The following is a 25,561-nucleotide window of genomic DNA, read 5'->3' as shown; positions in this document are numbered from 1 at the left end:
CGGTCCACTTAGATGACCCCTTGACCCCAGAGGGACGTGGGAAGACTTTTGTTTCACCTAAGATTGATTTAATTGTTTTATCTGGGTAGACAGAGTGTCCACCCAGGGCGGATTAACTACAGGGACAATATGTGGCTGCAATGGCACAGGAGGTCCCTCAGGGGGCGAAAGACGTGTCACAAGCGTATTCAGCATACTTGAGAAAGATGCTCAAGGTGGTTCCTGATTGGCAACAGGAGCTGCGGGCTGACTGGGAGATGTATGGCACCCAGTACACAAACCATCAGGTACAACTTCCCCCTCAGGTAAATCCTTGGTGCAAGTACTGCATGATGCAGAAGCGTCCGCGGATTTTCCGACCTGTGTGGCAGACATTATAGTGAATGTAGCCGTAGAGCGTAACAGTACAATAAAGCCAGACAAATACAATACCTGCGAATAACCCCCTGATTTATATGACAGTAAATACAGGACACAAACAGAGAATTAAAGCGGTAGGAGGTGACTGAAATATACAGTAAAACACACTAAACAGTATATACTGTGTAGCACTATATATGAGAAACTGACACACCTAGCCTCCTAGGGTACAGAATACAGTATAGCTATAGCTGGGATACACAGAGAGTGAAATCCATATAGCAGAAGCAGGCACACAGTCACAATGATATTACAATGCAGAAATTATTTGAACATACAATAAAACTGCACTGGACTAGTAAATAGATATATATATATATATATCTATATATATACCAATACACAGCCATAGACTGGATGGATATATCAGAATACTTGTACTATATATTCGCGGTCCGTCTCCTGGGACTGTGACTGGAACGCGGTTTTCCAACGGGTCCCACCTAGGGGACCCTCCTACCTCCTCCCTGATGTGCAGCCACGCGATCCTAGAGAGCGTCAGCGGTGGTGTGCCTGTGGACCGGTGCACCTCCGCTGCAAGTACCCGGGAACCAGGCCGCGGGAGTATACAGCGCTGCTGGGGAGGTGATGGAGCCGCAGCACAGCATGTCATAATGACATGGAAAGTGCTGCGGCCCTTGAAGTCTTCTAAAAAGCTCTTTTCAGGGCTGCCTAGCGCAGCCCCCCCTTTAAGTGACCTGCTATGCAGGCACCAACTTACAGACTGAGCTCCAGTGTCCGGAGGCGGGGTTTTAGAGGAGGCCATGCAATGCATCTTGGGAACAGTCAAAGCTTTAGCCTGTTGGTTGATTCTATTTCGGAGTGGGAGAAGGGACCTTCTGACGTATCTAGGGAAGGAGACACGTCACCAGGGGGAGGAGCTATGGGCGAGCAGGGTACCCGAAAAGTACCCTCGCGGGCTCGCTTCGCTCGCCACGCTTCGCTCGCCACCAGATTACTAAAGGTAATAGTTGGTGGCGTGGATAGTAGAGGAACTATCACGCTGGCCTAGCTCCTCCCCCTTGCGTTGTGACTCCTCCCCCAGACGGAAAAGGTCCCTTAGCCCACTTGATTCTAGCATCTACCTTAGCCTGTTGGTGCCTCTGGATCAAGATCCAACTCTACACCCCAATGTATTCCCTGTGGAACACAGGGTACCCCGCTGCAGACACATTACTAGCCTGTGTAAAAGCGTGAAGGTAACATTCTTTATAAAATCTAGGACCCAAGTCGCTTCTGCTACAAAACTCAGCTCTGGGTAACTTTCACCCTCTCTACCAAATCTCCTTTTGCAAAGTAGTGTTTAATAGTTTCTCTTAAATTAGGTCCAGTGAAACAAAGTACAAGTAATCAGTGTCGGACTGGCCAACCAATGCCAAAGGTCAAAAGTATATGGGGTATATTTACTAAGATGTGAGCTTTTTTTTTTTAGAAGTGGACATGTTGCCCATAGCAACCAATCAGATTCTAGCTACTATCTTCTAGAAGCAGCTAGATGAATGTTAAGTGGATTCTGATTGGTTGCTATGGGCAACATCTCCACGTCTAAAAAAACTCACACCTTAGTAAATATACCCATATGAGTGTGGTTTTAGGTATATGGCTACGAAGATTGTATTGGAAGGAGCAGGGATGGTAGTGTGATGCTTTGTCTAGGGTGTCTAGACGCCTTGCAATTGCACTGACCCTACATTTTTTATAAAGTTACAAGTATTCAACTTTAGGATTGAATTCAGGATTTCCTGACACTTTAGCGTGTATGCTCCAGGGCATACTTTTGATACAAGTGTAGTCTAAAATCTACCATAAAGTGTTGTGTGTGACATATAAATCAGGAACCAGATGCATTAGGAAGAACACACTAAAGCGTCAGTTTTCTGGAATGCTGTTTATATTTTTATCCTGATGGCTTTGTCTAGTAACCTGTTTTTAGTAAAGAGCAAGATGTGCTCCAACCTTATCAAACTCATACATCTGGATTTTATGAGGAATCTGCTGCAGTAACAAATCATAGCGGAAGCATCTGGACGATGGAATATTGCAGCAACACAACATACTTGGAGACTGGGTGACTTTTCAAAGGCGCAAAAAAGAAGACTTGCAACTGAAAGACCTATAATAAACTTAACAGAATACATATAATAACACTGAGAACAGGTGACCATGAAAAATGTTGCACGCAGGCCCACCAGGCGTTCATACCCCAATTGGAAGGTACAATAGGGAGCAATACGATTTAATCTTTTCTCAGCAAGAACGCACACCATATTTATGAACAGCCATTTACATAGTTCTGACTTATTAAACAAGGCTTTAGTTAGAGTTTCAAATACAGGGAGAGGGGTAAAGGTAGTATCTAATACTTAATAAAACATAATATAGTTTAGAAGAATTAACAGCCTGTAACCACACACAAATTTTTTTTTAATCAGATGCCTCCAAAATATTAGAATATGTTTTAAATTGATTCCACTCTAAATGCACATGGCCATGTTCTTTTTTCTTCCTTTCTGTATTTAGGATTAAGGCAAGGAGCTCTGCATCCAGACTGGCACAGGTCACTGTCCTACATCCACCCCATCCTCTGCAGTTCCTGCAGCCTAGCTGGCAGTCTCTGTGCCATGACTGGACAGAAAATCTCTGCAGCAAACTATTAAAAAACAGCATCTACTTGTCTCAGCGTCATGCTAGATAAATGTGCTCTGCAGAAAACCCTAAAATGCAAAACACAGAAGAGCATCTCGTTCACCTCTACTGTTCACATTGCTGAATATATGACTGTCTAAACAGAACTGCAGTAGAAAATCACTGGAGAACATGCATATTTTAAAATAGGTAACTTTTTTTTATTTATTGCCACCAGCTTATACTGGTGAGTGCAGGTCTCATTCCTCTCCTTTATAAATGTTGTTACTTCTAGGACATATCGGTTCGGGATCCAGTCAGGATTCCGGCTGTCAGAATACTGACGACAGAATCCCGGCACTATTAGGAATGCCATCACCAGCATCCTGAATAGGTTCACCATCCTGGCGCCGGAATCCCTACACCCAGGATACCGACCGACAAGCCAGCGGGACTCAGGACAGGTAAACCACGAAGGGGGAGGAGGTTCGTTTTAGGCTGCAGGGGGGAGAGTTAGGGATAGACTGCAGCCCCTCTGGGGTTAGGTTAAGGCTGTGGGAGTGGGGATAGGGTTAAGCTACAGGGGGTTGGGGTAGGATTAGGCTGCAAGGAGGGGTCGGTAAGGGGGTCAAGGGGGGGGGGGGGGGGTAAGTATACTTACCTTCCCCTTTTGGGATTTCGATCTGTGGGATGTCACGGTCAGAATTCTGACTGCTGGTATCCTAACCGCCGGCAAATCAAACCCAACCCATCCAATTAACAGTATTTAGAAATATATTATTATTTTCAAAATAGCTGGTATAGGTAGTGTATGTTATTGGGTTATGGATCAATGGGTCGACATGGACAAGATCGACATGAAAAGGTTGACACAAGGTTTTAAAAAAAAAATGCTTTTGGTGCCGTTTTCTCAGTAACATAACCGCTGCACTCGGCACAGGTTACTACTCCCAGTCATAGTCCACGTGGATGGTAAAGAATGAAAAAAGGAAAAATAAAAAAATAAAAACCTGCAAAAAAAAAAAACCCTCATGTCGTCCTTTTCCTGTGTTGACCATTGCCATGTTGACCTTTTTGTACATGTCAACCTAATGATTGTCGACCAATAGTGGTCGACCTACTGACTATCGACCTAGCATCCGGATACCATGTTATTGCAGGTGTGTGAGTATCTAGGCAGAGGAGCCCACTCTGTGGTGCTTCAGCAAGCCCAACATTCATGCTGCCACTAGCCCTGCCTACGGATTGCATTTCCCAGTCATATGGGAGACATGTTCAGTCATTTTAAAAAGTTGGCTTCTATTTCTCTATGGTTTATCTTCTAACAAAGCGATAATGTGCAGTATCTAATAGTAACTAACCAAGAATCGGATTATAAATAATGAAAGCAAGTGAATGATTGGTTGATCTGACGTCTGCACATTTGCATTTCCCTGGACTTCCACAGGACTGAATGCCAGTCAGACACAAGGGTTACAATTATGAAGGTGTGCCAACAACCTGGTAAGTTAGGTGACACAGGTGAGAGGGGCCCCCAGCCAAATGCTTCCATAAGCCCTTATACAGCTTAAAACAACTCTTGCACAGCAGCATAACAACTATACTTATTTCATGAAGGGTTAAAGGCAGGGTCTGTATGTTTATACCCCTTTCAGACAGAGAAAAGAACCCGGTAATTTCCCGGCTCTTGAAGGGTTGACCCGGGATTTTTTTCTGTCTGAAAGGGTGAACACGGGACTGAGTTACCGGGAATTCGACCCAGGAATTTACCTGGGTTTTTCCCGACTCTTACACGGGTTGCCAGCTGTCTGAAAGGGTCCGACCCGGTATTTTAGTAACGGGTCGAAGCAGACAGTGCTTATTGGCTGAGCTGGCAGGGCACTGGCGATTGGCTGAGCAGCAGGGTCTCTCTGATTGGCTGAGCGGACGTGGCACTGGCATCTGAGGTCATCATTATGCTGCAGCAAATACCTCCTGTGCAAATACCAGTGAGTGCAAATGAGCCCCTTGTGGGCTCGCTGCGCTCGCTACGCTGCACGCCACGCTATCTATTCTCCCTCCAGGGGGGTCATGGACCCCCAAGAGGGAGAAAAAGTGTCAGTATGCCGGCTGTCGGGATTCCGGCGCCAGTATACTGGACGCCGGGATCCCGACAGCCAGCAAACTGAAGACCACCCGATCAGTCACCACCCACTTTCATGACCTCATCTCTGTGTGCCATAAAAACAGTCCATTTTTTATGACACACAAGTCTATTGCAGGGCTGACACGGGTTCTGTCTGAAAGGGGTCGACCCGGGAATTTACCGGGTTTTTTGTGCTGTGTGAAAGGGGGTAAGGGACTGTAACCCGGGTTTTTCCCGGGAACACAAACCTGTGAAAAATCTGTTTTTTTGAGTTTTTTCTGTCTGAAAGTGGTATTAGTGAGCCAAAAGTAGGACTTATTATGAATGATCAATTGTACACCTTACCCTCGAAATGTATCCAGTGAGAGCAGGCGTCTGTGTTTGGAAACCTTGGCATTTTTTTGTTCCAAGTTAACAGCTGCATCCGATCCCTGTATTGACATAAAAGAAGTAGGTGCTTAGTTATTTGGATAATAAGAAGTCAGCAAAAGGTATAAGACAACAAGAGAGACGATTATAGCTGTGAAACAAGTGGTACATCCAGGCCCAGTGACCTGGGGGGGAGGGGGGGGGGGGCATAGGGGACAACGAGCCTGCAGCAGTCACCTTGCCTTACATTTGAATCAGCTTCACAATGCTTTGCACAGTGTTCATTCCAAAATACTACAAAGGATCAATATTATCGGCTATAGCAGTGAGTTTACACATCACAAATAACTCAAGCGACGTGCAGTGAGAAGTAAATATGGGGGATTTTACCTAGGGGGATGCAGTAAATTTACCGACAATCAAAATACCGACAGCAATTGACCGACAGTCAAAATCCCGACAAGGTCAAAATCCCAACTTGGACAAAATACCGACATTTAAAATACCGACAATGTCAAAATACCGACATGTAAAATGTCGACAGGTCAAAATGCCGACATGAATTTTTCATTGGGGTTTTTGGGTGTGTAGGTCAACATGGCGAGCGGACGCGGCACACTTATATGGTGTCCATGTTGACATATGTCGACATACACAACCAAAAGCCCCAATGGAAAATTCATGTCAGCATTTTGACCTGTCGACATTTTACATGTCTGTATTTTGACCTTATCGGTATTTTAAATGTCGGTATTTTGTCCATGTTGGGATTTTGACCTTGTCGGGATTTTGACTGTCGGCCCATTGCTGTTGGGATTTCGACCGTCAAGATTTTGATTGTAGGTATTTCATACCGATCCCACCTAGGGGCTGCATATGAAGCATTATCTGCTTACCACAGTCTACCCCTGGGACTGCCAGCCCTAGACTGCGATTAACAGGGAGATGCCAATGGGAACCCACTTCCCCACCTTTGCCATGAGAACTATCCAGCTTCTAGGGGCTGCAGCTGCTGCAATCCCCAGAAGCCAGACCTGGCACTTGCAACATCCAGTGAGCAAGCACAATGGACCTGGCAGGCACTGGGACAGTCAGACTCCAGTTTGGCAGCCCGCCTCACTGAACAGGGTAGAATGCAGCAATGGTTATTACACTGTGGGACTGTATATGCTAGCATGATGAACACAGTAGCCGACCATTTTGTTGGATTGAGGATGCATATATTGAAATCATTGGGATGTTTATGGTTGGCAGTGGCTTTTATGATAGCAATGTGCCATACAATAAAATGCACCTGACACTGTAGCTAGGTGACTGCTGCCAGTAGTTATTATGTAACATACACCTATTCTTTCTCACCATATGGCTCTTGCTCCATAGAGGCTCCACCACAGGCAGTGATACCCAGGCTTTCTGACTTTTTCCTAAATTTAGCATCTTATCCGTATCGTAGCTGCTTACAGTGTACTAGGCATTTAGGGGGGTTCGGTATGAAATACAGATGACCTGGATGACGGCCGTCAGTATACCAACAGCGGCATCCTGGACACCAGTATGCCGGCAGTGGGGCGTATGCTAGAAAGCCCCTTACAGGCTCGCTGCGCTCGCCACGCTATGGGCTGTGGCTTAGCGGGGGCAAGTAGGATAGCCCTGTGCGATATCATTACCCGCTGTAATGTACCACAGGTAATACTCCCCGTGACCTGCTAAAAGGGAAAATTTAGTACATTCTATTTTGCAAAAGCACTAGTGCCAACCATTTCCCTTTTGCAGTACCATGTGCCCGATAGGAATGCAGTAACGTCAGCACTGCAGTGCAGCAAGGATTGCACACTACACTAGGGGGTCTATTTACTAAGCCTTGAATGGAGATAAAGTCGCTGGAGATAAAGTACCAGCCAATTGGCTCCTAACTATCATTTATCAAACACAGCCTGTGACATGGTAGTTAGGAGCTGATTGGCTGGTACTTTATCTCCAGCGACTTTATCTCCATCCAAGGCTTAGTAAACACTGCACACTGGGCCTGATTCATGGTTGTAAGTAAAGCAACAAAGCAAGCAACTACATATCCATCCTGAACTGCAGGCGGGGCAGATATAACATGTGCAGAGAAAGTTAGATTTGGGTGGGGTGTGTTCAAACTGAAATCTAAACTGCAGTGTAAAAATAAAGCAGCCAGTACTTACCCTGCACATAAACAATATAAATGTATTTGCTCCCCTTGCAGTGCAAAATAGTTTGTTCCAGACACAAAGTTACTTGCTTTACTTACAGATATTAATCAGGCTAATTGTTTCCAGTCGGAGGTATGTCACTAGTGCACTTATTTCCTAATTTAGGGATGTGTACAGTATACAGAGGTTTACCAATTGCAATGAGGCTTGTCTCACACAACAATGATCAACAGATTAATCTGCTATTACTTTGAAGTAAGACCCCTAAAACATGCCACCCTCCCCCAACCGTAAACTCCATCCAATGCCAAGGGTATTCCAATTATACATGAGTTGGATAGAGTAATCTGAGAACGAACAGCCCCAAAAGGCAGCAAAACTTCTACTGCAGCCAGAAAATAGGTTAAAACCAATCTCATTTTACTTTTGGGTGCACTACCCATCATTCCTTTCCCAGGGAGATTGACTATTATTGTTTGCATGAGAACATATAAAGCAGAGGCTTCATTAGATGAGGAGGCTTTTCACCAGGAGACACTGCTGGGCCTCAGCAAAGATTAAATTACTATGTAAACAGAGCAGGAAGGATGCTCTGTCTAATTCCCTGTGATGGATCTACATGTCATTCCCAGATGCCTGATAGCTGGGGCTAAACTGGCAAGCTACTCCTCATCTGCCAGGAGACAAACAGCAACAAGCATAAGTCACTTTTATTTAGCTGTGGTTATGTTTGCAGCTTTCATTTATAGCGACACCAAATTCTTGAAATATTCACATCATTATCCACCTAATGGAAATATTATATAACCACTGACATTGTAGGAAGGACACATTTATAAAAAACGTGGTTTCCCCTGAAGGGGCCAGTTTGTGCGTCACTAGAGCAGGTGGGACAAACAGAATGGCAGACACTGGTCAGTGCACCTGTATTATGTGACTACTGTATATGAAGAGACTAAAAACCGTACTGCTGGGATGATACACAGAAACTCAGCAGGTTACAGTGATTAGTAGTAGTATGCTAGTAAAGAAACATGGAATACTTGCCTACCTTCCCGAAAGCTGCTGGAGGCTCTAGATTTTTCAGGTAGTCCCTCGCAGCCCCTGAAAGGTAGGTGACTCTCCCCACATGCCGCAGATTCCCGCCCGCTTCCTAGAGAAATGGTCAGGATGGGGATAAAAGTAATACATTCTCGGGAGCCGTGTGAAGGGGCGGGACTAATTGTTCATGGGCATGTCCTCGTCTTTGGTACGGGGCCTAATGACATCACAGCCCCCCCCCCCCCTGCACCTCCTCTCCAAGCTTCTCACGGAGAGGAGACAAAAAAGGTAGGCAAGAATTACATATGGTCATGATCATCTAATAATAAAGAAATTAGTATTATTATGCAATTGGACAATGGGGGTAATTCAGACCTGATCGCTCGCTAGCTGTTTTTTTGCAGCCCTGCATTTGCATAGTCGCCGCCCACCGGGGAGTGTATTTTAGCTGTGCAAGTGTGCAATCGCATGTGCAGCCGAGTGGTACAAAAAGATCTTGTGCAGTTTCTGAGTAGCCCAGGACTTACTCAGCTGCTGCAATCACTTCAGCCTGTCTGGGACCGGAATTGACGTCAGACACCCGCCCTGCAAATGCTCCCAGAAAACAGTCAGCTGCCACCCACAAATGCCCTCTTCCTATCAATCACTTTGCGATCGTCCATGCAAATGGATTCTTCGCATAAACCCATCGCAGAACAACGAACCACTTTGTACCCGTGCGTCGTGCCTGCGCATTGCGGTGCATACGCATGCGCAGTTCTGACCTGATCGCAGCTGTGCAAAAAACGCTAGCGAGCGATCAGGTCTGAGTTAGGCCCAATAAGGATACATAGAACACTGTCAAGGAGAGAAACTTCCGGTGATCTTTAAAAGAAGGACTGCCCATGGAACATACAGAAAATTATTAATATAATTAACTGATAAAAGAAACATTACTGAGAGTTGTTAAAATATCATAATAGACCCTAATTGGGGAAGGGGGGGGGGGGGGGGGGGTGGAGGGATTTATTACACCTTCTATCGAGAATGTGGAGGCGTTACCACTCAGATGCAACTAAAGTGCATCCAGAAAGTATTCACAGCGCTTCACTTTTTCCACAGTTTGTTATGTTACAGCCTTATTCCAAACTGGAATAAACTCATTTTTCCCATCAAAATTCTACACACAATACCCCATAATGACAATGTGAAATAAGTGTTTTTGAGATTTTTGCAACTGTATTAAAAATAAAAAAATAAGAAATCAGTTCATTGGACATGATTTGGAAAGGCACACACCTGTCTATATAAGGTCCTACACTTGATAGTGCATGTCTGAGCACAAACCAAGCATGAAGTCAAAGGAACTGTCTGTAGACCTCCGATACAGTATTGTCTCGAGGCACAAATCTGGGGAAGGGTACAAAAAAATATCTGCTGCTTTGAAGGTCCCAATGAGCACAGTGGCCTCTATTATCCGTAAATGAAAGAAGTTTGGAACCACCGTGACTCTTCCTAGAGCTGGCTGGCCGTCTAAGCTGAGCGATCGGCGGAGAAGAGCCCTAGTCAGGGAGGTGACTCTCAGACCATGAGAAACCAAATTCTCTGGTCTGATGAGACAAAGATTGAACTCTTTGGCAAGAATGTCAGGTGTCATGTTTGGAGGAAACCAGGCACCGCTCATCACCAGGCCAATACCATACCTACAGTGAAGCATGGTAGTGGCAGCATCATGCTGTGGGGATGTTTTTCAGCGGAAGAAACTGGGAAAGATGAATGCAGCAATGTACAGAGACATCCTGGATGAAAACCTGCTTCAGAGCGCTCTTGACATCAGACTGGGGCTACAATTCATCTTTCAGCAGGACGCAGCACGCAGCCAAGATATCAAAGGAGTAGCTTCAGGACAACTCTGTGAATGTCCTTGAGTGGCCTAGCCAGAGCCCAGACTTGAATCCGATTGACCATCTCTTGAGAGACCTGAAAATGGATGTGCACCGACACTTCCCATCCAACCTGATGGAGCTTGAGAGGTACTGCAAAGAGGAATGGGCGAAACGGCCCAAAGATAGGTGTGCCAAGTTTGTGGTATCATATTCAAAAAGGCTTGAGGCTGTAATTGCTGCCAAAGGTGCATCAACAAAGTATTGAGCAAAGGCTAGGAATACTTATGTACATGTGATTTCTTAGATGGTTATATTTTAATAAATTTGCAAAAATTTCAAAATCACTTTTCATTATGGGGTATTGGGTGTACAATTTTGAGGGAAAAAATGAATTTATTTCAGTTTGGAATAAGGCTGTAACATAACAAAATGTAGTGAAGCAATGTGAATACTTTCCGGATGCACTGTAGTTGAATCTGATTGGCAACGACTCCACATTCTCTTTAGAAGGTTTAATAAATTCCCCCCCAATTAGGGTCCATTATGATATTTTAACAACTCTCAGTCATGTTTCTTTTATCAGTTAATTATATGAATAGTTTTCTGTATGTTCCATGGGCAGTCCTTCTTTTAAAGATAACCGGAAGGTTCTCTCCTTGACAGTGTTCTATGTATCCTTATTATCCAATTGCATAATAATACTGATCTCTTAATTATTAGATGATCATGACCATATGTAATTCTTGCATACCTTTTTAATCTCCTCCCCATGAGAAGCCTGGAAAGGAGGTTGAGGGGGTGCAGCCTGTGATGTCATTAGGACCTGTCCCCAAGACGAGGACATGTCCATGGACAATTAGCCCCGCCCTGTCACACGGCTGCCGAAAATGTATTACTTTTATCCCATCCTGCCCATTTCACTAGGAAGCGGGCGGGAATCTGCAGGATGAGGGAGAGTCACCTACCTATCTTTCCGGGGCTGCGAAGGGCTACCTGAAAAATCTGGAGCCTCCAGCAGCTTCCGGGAGGGTAAGCAAGTATTCCATATGTTTCTTTACTATCAACCTACTAAAGGTGCATCAACAAAGTATTGAGGAAAGGCTGTGAATACTTATGTACATGTGATTTCTTAGTTTTTTATTTTTAATAAATTTGCAAAAATCTAAAAAGAATTTTTTTTTCACGTTGTCATTATGGGGTATTGTGTGTAAATTTTGAGGGGAAAAAATAATTTATTTCAGTTTGGAATAAGGCTGTAACATAACAAAATGTGGAAAAGGTGAAGCGCTGTGAATACTTTCCAGATGCACTGTATGTTGACAGTAATGAAGATGATGGTGAGAAAATTGAGAAAAATGCCTACTTTGCATCTACATTCTAATCCAGTGGTTCCCAGACAGGATTCTCAAGGCATTCTAACAGTCCAGGTTTTTCCAGATATCCATGATTAAGCACAGGTGACTTAATTAGTACCTCAGTCAGTTTTAATACATGATCTGTGCACATTAATCTGGCCTTGTAAAATCTACTGGGGCAGGGACTAATGCCAATGACTGGAATGTTCTCTGTAAAGCGGTGTGCTCTATAACTGTTAACAAATGGTTTTTAATAAGTGACAAACATATCTGAGCATGTACCGTAATAAAGATACATTTTAATCTGATCAATCTGCATTGACAAAATTGCGTCTCCCCTCATAATTTAGGAAAACCCTTGTTTAATCCAGTGTTAATTTCACACATGCCTCCCAAATAATGTCACATGCACACAGACACAGCCAGCATACACCATGTATGTAGCACAAGCACATGGGCAGGTAACTGCCATTGACTGTCGCATGCCACTTTTGAAAGATGCAACCGTTGCCAGGGCAACCAGCTTGTTTACTCTGGTGGCAGAGAGACAGTTGGAAGCAGCCATGAAGAAGGCCATACTGAAGAGGAGGATCGTTTCCAGCGATGCCGAGGTGCAAAAAGCGATGATATCCATGAAGAAGGAGAAGAAAAGAAGGAGATGGGTATCTTCCAGCTCAGGAGAGGAGAAGATCTCCATGGAGTAGGAGAGGAGAAGATCTCCATGGAGTAGGAGAGGAGAAGAAGCAGTAAGCTATCTTTTCGTGCAGAAGAGGAGAAGAACTAGGCCGGTCATGGCAGGAAGGTGATTATCTTTTCTGACTGCTCTGAGGATGAAGAGCCATATTAGTGCAGCCATTGGGGGGAATTCAAATGTTTGAAAAGTCGGTTGGGTGTCTGTTTTTTCATGTCTATTAGATAGGAAAAAAACAGACACCCAACTGAATTTTCAAACAACTGAATCTCCCCCATTGAGTCTATCTGACTTTTTTTTATTGAGGATTACTAACCCTCTTTTAATGCCTATTTAGCACAATTAGTTGCTCTCTCTGGTGTTCACAGTATCTACACTAATTAAAAAGAGAGGCCACCACGAGTCTGTTTTTAGGCATCTAATGACAGTTTTTAGTTTCATTCATGTCCTTCAGAATTCACTTGATATATGTGATTTTCTCTAGATACCTACCCCTGAAGAAGTCCACCTTGGCCAAAATGCGTAGGGTTTATCAATTCTCGTTTATTACCCAATTGTCTGAGTACCCACTCTTGAGCTCACACATTTTGAAGGTGAGGGTTGCTTGATTTTGGCAATTATTCTTTCACATTGATGTGTTTATGCAAGTTAAAATTGCAGTAATCCCGTTATGGGAAACTGTAAACAATACTCATGATCTGATCATGTATTGTCAATCATTTCAGAATGTGTAAAATAGTAGGATTTTAATTACCTGCCGGTAAATCCTTTTCTCGTAATCCATAGAGGATGCTGGGGTCCATTTTAGTACCATGGGGTATACACGGTTCCGCAGGAGCCTTCGTCACTTTAAGACTTTGTAACAGTGTGAACTGGCTCCTCCCTCTATGCCCCTCCTCCAGACCTTAGTATAGGAACTGTGCCCGAGGAGACGGACATTCTCGAGAGAGGAATTACTATTAAAATTGTGGCGAGATTCACACCAGCTCACAACGTTATTGGCTAACATGGCCAATAACATAACTCATGTCAACCAGCATGTATAATGCAACAGCAACAGCTGTCCACTTCTGAACACGTGTGCAAAAAGATAAACGTAATCAGCAGGAAAAATGAGCACTGGGCGGGCGCCCAGCATCCTCTACGGACTACGAGAAAAGGATTTACCGGCAGGTAATTAAAATCCTATTTTCTCTTACGTCCTAGAGGATGCTGGGGTCCATTTTAGTACCATGGGGATATACCAAAGCTCCCAGTAAGGGCGGGAAAGTGCTAATGTTCCTGCAGAACTGACTGACCAAATTGAAGGTCGTCAGCAGCCAAGGTGTCAAACTTATAAAACTTAGCAGATGTGTTTGCACCTGACCAAGTAGCAGCTCGGCAGATTTGCAACACCGAGACACCCGGGGCAGCCGCCCAGGACGAACCCACTTTCCTTGTAGAGTGGGCTTTTACCGAAGTCGGTAACTGCAATCCTGCCGTGGAATGAGCGTGCTGAATGGTACCCCTGATGCAGCGCGCAATAGTCTGCTTAGAAGCAGGACCCCCAATCTTGTTGGGGTCATAGAGGACAAACAGATATTCTGTTTTCCTTATCCGAGCCGTTCTTGTAACATAAGTCCTCATCGCACTGACGACATCCAAGTACTTTGAGACGGCTGAGGTGTCAGAAGCTACTGGCACCACCACTGGTTGGTTGATATGAAAAGAAAACACAACCTTCGGAAGAAAGTGCTGACGTGTTTTCAGTTCAGCCCTATCTTCATGAAATATCAAATAAGGACTCTTGTGTGACAGAGCTCCTAACTCAGACACTCGTCTGCCTGAGGCCAAGGCCAATAGCATGACCACTTTCCAAGTGAAAAACTTTAATTCCACCTCTTGCAGAGGCTCAAACCGGTCCGATTTAAGGAACTGCAACACCACATTTAGATCCCATGGCGCCGCAGGAGGCACAAAGGGAGGTTGGATGCGCAGAACCCCCTTCACGAACGAAGAGAAGCCAATTGTTTCTGAAAGAAAACTAACAAGGCCGAAATCTGAACCTTGAGAGATCCTAATCTCAATCCAGCATCCACACCTGCCTGTAGAAATAGGAGAAGTCGTCCTAATTGAAACTCCACCGCAGGAGACTTCTTGGTGTGAATCCAAGATACATATTTTCTCCAAATCCGATGGTAATGTTTGGACGTTACCCCTTTCCTGGCCAGAATAAGTGTGAGAATGACTTCATTGGCAATACCCTTACGTGCTAGGATCTGGCGCTCAACAGCCATGCCGTCAAACGCAACTGCGGTAAGTCCTGATAAACTAACGGCCCCTGCTGAAGCAGGTCCTCACAAAGAGGAAGAGGCCGAGGATCTTCCATTAATAACTTTTGAAGATCTGGATACCCAGCCCTCCTTGGCCAGTCTGGAGCAATGAGTATTGCTCGAACTCCTGTTCTTCTGATGATCTTGAGAACTTTTGGAATAAGTGGAAGTGGAGGGAACCGATACACCGACTGAAATACCCTCTGGGTCCCCAGTGCATCTATCACTATTGCTTGTGGGTCTCTTGACCTGGAACAATATTTCTGAAGCTTCTTGTTGAGGCGTGATGCCATCATATCCACTTGAGGAGCACCCCAACAACTTGCCACCTCCGCAAAGACTACTGGGTGGAGGCCCCATTCTCCTGGATGGAGATCGTGTCTGCTGAGGAAGTCTGCTTCCCAGTTGTCCACTTCGGAATGAAAATTGCCGACAGTATTTGCATGTCTTTCTGCCCAGAGGAGTATCTTTGTCACCTCTGCCATTGCCGCTCTGCTTTTTGTTCTGCCTCGGCGGTTTATGTAAGCTACTGCCGTTACATTGTCTGACTGGATCTGTATGGGACAACCTTGAAGAAGATGTGCCGCTTGATGAAGACTGTTGTACACAGCTCTCAACTCCAGAATGTTTATGTGAAGGCGAGTTTCTTAACTTGACCATCTTCCTTGGAAGCTTTCGCCTTGCGTGACTGCTCCCCATCCTCGGAGACTTGCATCCGTGGTCACCAGGATCCAGGCCTGAATCCTGAACCTGCGTCCCTCCAGGAGGTGAGAAATTTGTAGCCACCACTGGAGTGAAATTCTGGCTTTCGCTGACATGGTTATCCTTTGATGCATGTGGAGATGCGACCCAGACCAGTTGTCCAGTAGGTCCCACTGGAAGACCCTGGCATGGAATCGGCCATATTGTAGCGCCTCGTAAGCCGCTACCATTTTCCCCAACAGGCGAATGCACTGATGCACTGTTCTTGGTCTCAAACGTTGTTTGACCATGCTCTGGATCTCTTGAGCCTTTTCCACCGGTAGAAATACTCTCTGTACCTCGGTGTCCAGTATCATTCCTAAAAATTATAATCTCATTGTCGGTTCCAACTGGGATTTTGGAAAGTTGATGATCCAACCGTGCTGTTGAAGCACCTTCAGGGACAATGCTATGTTCTGGAGTAGCTTGTCCCTGGATCTCGCTTTTATGAGGAGATCGTTCAAGTATGGAATTATATTGACTCCTTGTTTGTGAAGGAGAACCATCATCTCCGCCATCACCTTGATGAATATTCTCGGAGCCGTGGAGAGCTCGAACGGTAATGTCTGGAATTGGTAGTGGCAATCTTGAACCGCAAACCTCAGGTATGCTTGATGTGGCGGGTAAATGGGGACATGCAAGTAAGCATCCTTGATGTCCACTGACACCAGAAATTCCTTTTCTTCCAAGCTGGAAATCACCGCTCTCAAGGATTCCATCTTGAATTTGAACCTTTTCAAATAAAGATTCAGAGATTTTAGGTTTAAAATTGGTCTGACCGAGCCATCCGGCTTCGGCACCACAAACAGGCTTGAATAAAAACCTTAATTTCTTTGTTCGGCAAGAACCAAGGAAATTATTTTGTCTTGACATAATTTGTGTATTGGGGGTAATTCCAAGTTGATCGCAGCATGAATTTTGTTAGCAGTTGGGCAAAACCATGTGCACTGCAGGGGAGGCAGATATAACATGTGCAGAAAGAGTTAGATTTGGGTGGGTTATTTTGTTTCTGTGCAGGGTAAATACTGGCTGCTTTATTTTTACACTGCAAATTAGATTGCAGATTGAACACACCACACCCAAATCTAACTCTCCCTGAACATTTTAAATCTGCCTCCCCTGCAGTGCACATGGTTTTGCTAACCAAAACTGCTAACAAAATTCCTGCTGCGATCAACTTGGAATTACCCCCATTGTGTTCAGGACATTTGTGCAGTCCTGAGTAGAAACTGGCAAGGCTGATTTGAAAAATCGAGTGAATAATATTTCTACATAATAATAGTCAGATAATACGGAGATCTTAGTTGCGTATATCTGCAGATATAGGGTTAAGCCCCCAGGCCCAGTGACGGAGAAGCCTTGTCGATCGGCCTGGGGGCTTAACCCTATATCTGCAGATATACGCAACTAAGATCTCCGTATTATCTGACTATTATTATGTAGAAATATTATTCACTCGGTGTGCATTAGGGAACACAGTTTTTCTCCTACACAGAATTACCCCTCCCCTTTTAGCACCTGAGTGACATTACAATCTGATTGAGCAGCTTTCCACTTTGTGATTTGAAAAATCGGCATGGGGGAAGGTCTTGAAATTCCAACTTGTAACCTTGGGATACTATCTGTAATATCCAAGGATCCAGGTCTAAGTGAAGCCAGACCTGGCTGAAAAATAATAGCCGTGCCCCCACCCGATCGTACTCCCGCAGAGGAGCCCCAGCGTCATGCTGTGGCTTTTGCAGAAGTAGTTGCTGACTTCTGCTCCTGGGAGCCTGACGGTGTTGTAGATTTTCTACCTTTTCCTCTCCCTTTTCCTGTGACAAAAGGGGTGCTCTTAGCCTTTTTGTACTTGTTGGGCCGAAAGGACTGCATAGTATGAGAATGATATACTTTTTTAGCCGGTGTAGCTGCCGACGGCAAAAATGCTGACTTGCCAGATATAGTAGTTGATATCATGGCATCTAGTTTCTCTCCAAAGAGGGCCTCATAATTGTAGGGGAGTGCCCCAATATTTCTTTTGGATTCAGCGTCAGCGTTCCACTGGCGGATCCAGAGCGCTCTGCGGGCTGAAATCGCCATAGTAGAGGCCCTTGAGCCCAGTAAGCCTACGTCCTTCATAGCCTCAACCAAGTAACCTGCAGAATCTTTGATATGACCTATTGCAGCATATCATCTTTATTGACCGTGTCAATATTAACAATTAAATTGTCTGCCCACTTTTCCACTGCGTTACCTACCCACGCAGAAGCAATTGCGGGCCTGATTAACGTAACCGTAGCAACAAAGATGGACTTTAAAGTCGTCTCTAATTTGCGGTCAGCAGGTTCTTTTAATGAAGCTGACCCTGGGGCAGGTAAAATGATTTTCTTTGACAACCTAGAGACTGAGGTGTCTATCATTGGGGGTGACTCCCACTTACGCCTATCCTCTTCAGGGAAAGTGTACGCTATCCTTAGATGGAGGAAAAGTCACCATCTGTTTTTTTATTCAATTTTAAATAATCTTTTTCCTCAGGTGGAGGTGTTGGGTCAGGAAATTCCAACACCTCTTTTATAGTGACTATCATACATTGAATGCTCTTAGCCAGTTTGGGATCTACCCCCCTCAAATCTCCAAAGTTGACTTCAGTGTCGGAATCTGTGTCAGTGACCCTTTGCATAATTTGGGTCAGAGACCTTTTCTGGGAACAGGAGGGGTCCCGAGTGGGTGACATGGAGGAATCAGCAAACAGAACATCCTCCACAGACTGTCTCCATTGCTTTGTCTGTTCAGACTCAGAGAATTTACATATTACTCTGCAGCTTTCTCACCCACACAGGCTCAGAACACTCTTGTGCCTCCAAAATGGGTCACTCTGGGGAAGAACTTACTCTAGACATGTTACACACGTGTACAGTCACACCTCTCACACACACAGGGGAGCTATTGTGGACAGATCTACCTAAAGTCTGTCAGAGAGACCCAGAGGGGATTGCCAGTCCACACCACGCGCCCTATATGTATTGCATACAATAAAACACACAACCACAGCGCTTATTTAACCAATATGAAGCTCGCAGACTTCAATAACTATGCGCTCCCCTCTAACACCCTGGTACTTGTATCAGCGATGTGTGAGGAGAAGCAGCGTTCAGGATCAGCGCTCCGGTGACTCTGTGGGGAGAAAATGGCGCCAAAGTGTTACTAGCAATTCTGAGGAAAAGCCCCGCCCCCTGTAATGGCGCGGTTCAGCCTCAGGAACACAATATTTATACTGGCAGGAGTATGTACACCAGCGGCTCCCTTGTGTGTACTTTGTCGCCAGTGAGAGTAAGGATTTTATTTTTCATGTCCGTCAGAGCGCCCCTCCCGCGCCATGCTCCCTCTGTGCTGAGAGACATGTTTGTGCGCTGCGCTGGTACCTTAATGCCGCCATGATGACCGGAGGGCCCCTCTCTGCAGGTCTCCGGTAAATACTCACCAGCCTTCTGACTTCTGGCTCTGTTAGGGGGTGGTGGCAGTGCTGTGGGAGTGAGCAGCAGCCAGGCAAGGGCTGTGTTCAGTACCCTTCAGGAGCTAATAGTGTCCTGTCAGCGTAAGCAGAGCCATTGAACTAATTGAGAAGTTGGTTCCTACTCCTCCCCCCCCCCCCCCCCCCTAAGTCCCACGAAGCAGGGAAGCTGTTGCCAGCAGCTTTCCTGTAAAATAGAAAACCTAACAAAGTCTTTTCCAGCAGAACTCTGTAGAGCTCCACTGGTGTGCATCCAGTCTCCCGGGCACATTTTCTAAACTGAGGTCTGGAGGAGGGGCATAGAGGGAGGAGCTAGTTGAAAAGTCTTAAAGTGCCTTAGACTCCTGCGGAACCGTCTATACCCCATGGTACTAAAATGGACCCCAGCATCCTCTAGGACGTAAGAGAAAAATCTGTTTTGGTATCTTTTATTGATTGTCTGTTTTCAAATAATTCATTATTTTATTTGGGTGACTTTTTGGTGAGAGGGTGTTTTCTACAGGCCCTCATCAGAGAGACCACAAAAGGTCAAGAAACTGGCGAAACCTCTGTTGGAAAGCCCAGATTCAGGCATATTCCTTCTAGTAGACATCCATACATCAGCGCACTCAGGAATCTGTTTTTGTTCATATCTGGGAGCAGGGTGTGCAGTGCACACAGGCATTTAGGTCCAGGGGAATCCACACTGCACCTGCCGCACCCATAATAATAGTCATCTCTCTGGAATCCTGTGTCGGCCAGCACTGCAGAGCAGCAGAAATCACTGGAGGAGCATATGTTCTAAGCCTTTAAAGACTGATAAAATAAGATTTTAAACCTACCGGTAAATCTTTTTCTCCTAGTCCGTAGAGGATGCTAGGGACTCCGTAAGGACCATGGGGTATAGACGGGCTCCCCAGGAGACATGGGCACTATAAAGAACTTTTAGTATGGGTGTGCACTGGCTCCTCCCTCTATGCCCTCCTCCAGACTTCAGTTAGAGAACTGTGCCCAGAGGAGATGGACAATACGAGGAAAGGATTTTGTTAACCTAAGGGCAAGATTCATACCAGCCCACACCAATCATACCATATAACCTGGAATATACGCAACCAGTTAACAGTATGAACAACAAACAGTATCAGTCAAAGACCGATTCCAGCTGTAACATAACCCTTATGTAAGCAACAACTATATACAAGTCTTGCAGATTTAGACCGCACTGGGACGGGCGCCCAGCATCCTCTACGGACTAAGAGAAAAAGATTTACCGGTAGGTTTAAAATCTTATTTTCACTTACGTCCTAGAGGATGCTGGGGACTCCGTAAGGACCATGGGGTTTATACCAAAGCTCCCAGATGGGACCCGGACCACTTGTCCAGAAGGTCCCACTGAAAAGTCCTCGCATGAAACCTGCCGAAGGGGATGGCCTCGTAGGCTGCCACCATTTTTCCCAGAACTCGAGTGCATTGATGAACTGACACTCTTTTTGGTGTGACCATGTTCTGGAGGTCCTGGGCTTTTTCCGATGGGAGAAAAACCTTCTTTTGTTCCGTGTCCAGAATCATGCCTAGGAATGATAGTCGAGTCGTTGGAACCAATTGTAACTTTGACAGATTGAGAATCCAACCGTGCTGTTGGAGCACTCTCAGGGAGAGCGACACGCTCTTCAGCAATTGATCTCTCGATCTCGCCTTTAATAGGAGATCGTCCAAGTATGGGATAATTGTGACTCCTTGTTTGCGCAGGAGCACCATCATTTCCGCCATCACCTTGGTGAAAATCCTTGGGGCCGTGGAAAGCCCAAACGGCAACGTCTGAAACTGGTAATGACAGTCCTGTACAGCGAATCTCAGGTACTCCTGATGAGGGGGATATATGGGGACATGAAGGTAAGCATCCTTTATGTCTAGTGACACCATAAAATCTCCCCCCTTCCAGGCTGGATATTACAGCTCGGAGCGATTCCATCTTAGGGGAGCCCCAGCATCATGCGGTGGATTTTGTAGAAGCCGGGGAGGACTTCTGCTCCTGGGAACTAGCCGAAGCAGGTGTTTTTTCCTCTACCCTTACCTCTGGCAAGGAAGGAGGAACCCCGACCTCTTCTTGACTTATGCGACCGAAAGGATTGCATCTGATACTGTGGAGTTTTCTTTTGCTGTGGGGGAACAAAAGGTAAAAAGGTAGATTTACCAGCGGTAGCTGTTGAAACCAGGTCCGCGAGCCCCTCCCCAAACAACACTTCACCTTTGTAAGGTAAAACCTCCATATGCTTCTTCGAGTCTGCATCACCCGTCCATTGGCAGGTCCATAGAGCTCGTCTCGCAGAAATAGCCATGGCATTGGCTCTGGAACCCAGCAGCCCAACGTCTCTTTGTGCGTCCCTCATATATAAGACTGCGTCTTTAATGTGGGCTAAGGTTAATAAAATGGTATCCCTGTCTAGGGTATCAAGGTCAGTTGACAAGGTATCTGTCCATGCTGCAATGGCGCTACATACCCACGCCGATGCTATTGCCGGTCTGAGCAAAGCACCCGTATGCGCATAAATAGACTTTAAAGTAGTCTCCTGTCTGCGATCAGCAGGATCCTTGAGGGCTGCCGTGTGCGGAGATGGCAGCGCCACCTTCTTGGACAGGCGCGTTAAAGCCTTGTCCACCCTTGGAGAGGATTCCCAACGTACCCTGTCCTGTGCAGGGAAAGGATACGCCATAAGAACCCTTTTGGGAATCTGCAGTTTTTTATCTGAAGTTTCCCAAGCCTTTTCAAATAACTCGTTAAGCTCATGAGATGGGGGAAAGGTTACCTCAGGTTTCTTTTCCTTATACATGTGCACCCTCGTATCAGGGACAGAGGGGTCATCAGTGATATGTAAAACATCTTTTATTGCAATAATCATACACTGAATACTTTTTGCCACCCTTGGGTGTAATTTTGCATCATCGTAGTCGACACTGGAGTCAGAATCTGTGTCGGTACCAGTGTCCACTATTTGGGATAGGGGCCGTTTTTGAGACCCAGAAGGGCCCTGTGACCCAGTCCAATCCGTGGATTGCCTCCCTGCTTTCTCTCTGGACTCTGCTTTGTCCAGTCTTTTATGTAATGAGGCCACACTCGCATTTAACATATGCCACATGTCCATCCAATCATGAGTCGGCGTTGCCGACGGAGACACACCACACATCTGCTCCACCTCCTCCTTGGACGAGCCTTCTGCTTCAGACATGCCGACACGCACGTACCGACACCCCCACACACACAGGGATATATCTATTAGGGGACAATTCCCCAACAAGGCCCTTTGGGGAGACAGAGAGAGAGTATGCCAGCACACACCCAGCGCCAAACTGACACTGGAATAACCCAGATAGCGCTTTTTATATATATAATCAATGTTATACACTCACTGCACCTTAAACATGCCCCCCCCCCCCCTCTTTTCAGCCCTCAGTCACCGAGTTCAGCAGGGGAGAGTCCGGGGAGCCAGCTTCTCTGCAGCGTTCTGTGGAGAAAATGGCGCTGTTAGTGCTGAGGGATCAAGCTCCGCCCCTTCCAGCAGCGGGCTTCGGTCCCGCTTCAATATACAAAAAATGGCGGGGGATCTCTTCATTTACTGCCTCCGCAGCCTAATGTACCCGTTTTTGCCAGACCAGAGGTTTATTGCTGCCCAGGGCGTCCCCCCTGCGCCCTGCACCCATCAGTGCCCATTCTGTGTGTGTATTGTGTGGGAGCAATGGCGTGCAGCGTTACCGCTGCGCGCTTACCTCAGTGAAGATCTGAAATCTTCTGCCACCTTGAAGTCTTCTTTTCTTCTTATACTCACCCGGCTTCTATCTTCCGGCTCTGCGAGGAGGACAGCGGCGCGGCTCCGGGACGAACGGCGGGGTGAGACCTACGTTCCGACTCCCTCTGGAGCTAATGGTGTCCAGTAGCCTAAGAAGCAGTGCCTATCATTTAAGTAGGTCTGCTTCTCTCTCCTCAGTCCCACGATGCAGGGAGCCTGTTGCCAGCAGTGCTCCCTGAAAATAAAAAACCTAACATAATTATTTTTCAGAGAAACTCTGGAGAGCTCCTCTGTAATGCACCCTATCTCCTCTGGGCACAAAATCTAACTGAGGTCTGGAGGAGGAGCATAGAGGGAGTGTCAAAGTCAGAAAAATATCTCTATGCACACTACCATATTTGCACCTCACACAGGTCCGTGCTGCGCATGCGTACGCTCTCCCGTACGTGCGCATACTCACAGTCGCGGGCACCCGCAGGCGCATGGTATGCGTATTTACGGTAGAGTTTATGCGGTTGTAGCGTGCGACTCAATCGTAACATATTTTCAGTAATAATGTATTTTGTAGATCATGGTCCCTTTGATAGATTCTGAAAGTTTGGTTAATATAGAATGTCCCTGAACGGAGGGATCCCTCTTTGTATTGTGGGAAGGGTCTAACAGGAGTCATACAGTAGTGTTTGGTACCCATCGGAAGAGTATTTAAATAGCAATATTCCGGTGTTGGTTTGGAGCGTATTAATCGCTCGTGCGAATAGTTATGGACATAAGAAGTTTATGTCCATTACTATTATTTACTCTTACTCAGGTATGCGGCGGGAAACCCAGTGTCCCACCCACCTGAGCTGTTTGAAATCGTCACAGCCCACCTGTATGAATCAACCTATGACCTTTTGTTATAGTGCGAAGCCGAATTCCTGTGTCCAATGGACGATCAGATTGTAGGGACCATTAGATTGCATTGTGTGTGGGGCATAAATAGGCAGGCCGACCACATCCAGCTCTCACTCTTCAACGGTTCTCATTGCTGAAAATCGGGTACTGGATGTCCAGGCGCATGCGATCGTTCCCCTTGTGCGTAAGTTTTTCTCCGTGATCATAATGTCTTACTGTGAGCCATTTCTCTCATCTCTATCTCTCTCTCTCTACTCTTTCTCTCGTATTTTCCCTTGATTAGATTGTATTGTATTGTATTGTATTTATAGTGTAGTTATTTGGTTAGGAAGTCTCTGTTATATTGTAGTGTATCATTTGTACAGTGATTCCTTTTTACAAGTATATTAGTTATAATACATTTAATAGGCTTTGGACCCTAAACAAGTATCTGTGTATTTTCTCATAGTGTTATGTGTTCTCTGAGCGTCGGTGACGCTCAAACAGCTTTGTAGTTAATCAGGTTACACAAGGTTGCACTTACACTTTGTCTCTACATTAAGGTTTACTGTGTATTTCAATAGTTAAAGGTATAGATATCAAGGTTTAGCGTTGTGAGCGTCTGCGCCGCTGGTGATCTCCTCGTGGTCTCGAGCGTCCGCTACGCCATAGCGAATCATTACGTTAGTCATAGCCAATAGCGTGCTTGTCTGTGATCTCTGGGCCGTGAGCGAACGTGACGCTTGAGCGTCTCGCCTACGGCTGAGCGATCGTTACGCAACTTGCGTACCCTTACGGTACTTCTTAAGTAAACAGCGTACAGTGTTCTTAGACCTCATAAAGGGTTATATATACGATAAATATTTAGCTTTATCAGGAGGAGCCAGTGCACACCCATACTAAAAGTTCTTTACAGTGCCCATGTCTCCTGCGGAGCCCGTCTATACCCCATGGTCCTTACGGAGTCCCCAGCATCCTCTAGGACGTAAGAGAAAGTGGAGATAGATTGAGTACTAGCCAATTAGCACTTCTAATTTTTCAAACACAGCTTTTCAGCTGAAATTTTAAAGCTGATTAGTTGGTACTTTATCTCTCCCCACTTTAACACTCTCCAAGGATTAGTACAAAATGTCCCTGGGAAAATGACGCAGCAACCATTTTCCTGGTGATTTGTGCATGCGCAATAGATAATAAGTCACAGGGAGCATAGCATGGGTGCAATGTTACCAGAGACATGCACAGTACCCTCTGGCGCAAAGCCAAAGTTTACTGTGCTGCCAGAGAGGAGGGGTTCTTGCAGAAAGGATACAGGACAGTAGTATTCCAAAACTTTGCTCAAACTGCTGTCCATCACAATTTACACAGCTTTGAAGTCTACCTGTCACAAAGTCTACCTTTCACAAACCCTATTCCATCTACTGTCCACCTACTTTTGGTTCACCCTGTGCATGTATATATATTAATGTGCCATCCTGGATGAGCTGCACTACCTGAGCCACTTGTGTGGGTTGTAGACTCCGTCTCATGCTACCACTAGAGTGAAAGCACCGCCAGCTTTCAAAAGTGACCAAAACATCAGCCAGAAAGCACAGGAGCTGAGAAGTGGTCTGTGGTCACCACCTGCAGAACAACTCCTTTATTGGGGGTGTCTTGCTAATTGCCTATAATTTCCACCTGTTGTCTATTCCATTTGCACAACAGCATGTGAAATTG

At 45.6% G+C, this 25,561-nt stretch overlaps 1 protein-coding gene across 3 annotated transcripts in view; it reads right to left on the bottom strand.

Moving 5' to 3' along the window:
* Nucleotides 1-25,561, bottom strand: part of LOC135055093 (heparan-alpha-glucosaminide N-acetyltransferase-like) — a 1,318,407-nt gene that overhangs the window by 798,891 nt on the left and 493,955 nt on the right. For all 3 annotated transcript variants that reach the window (XM_063958741.1, XM_063958739.1, XM_063958740.1), the window contains exon 7: nt 5,516-5,601. In XM_063958741.1, the coding sequence (XP_063814811.1) occupies nt 5,516-5,601 (86 nt within the window). The remainder of the gene's footprint in view (nt 1-5,515; nt 5,602-25,561) is intronic.

Source organism: Pseudophryne corroboree, chromosome 3, assembly GCF_028390025.1.
Source record: "Pseudophryne corroboree isolate aPseCor3 chromosome 3, aPseCor3.hap2, whole genome shotgun sequence".
Taxonomy (NCBI): domain Eukaryota; kingdom Metazoa; phylum Chordata; class Amphibia; order Anura; family Myobatrachidae; genus Pseudophryne; species Pseudophryne corroboree.
This window is presented reverse-complemented; position numbering and strand designations above follow the sequence as displayed.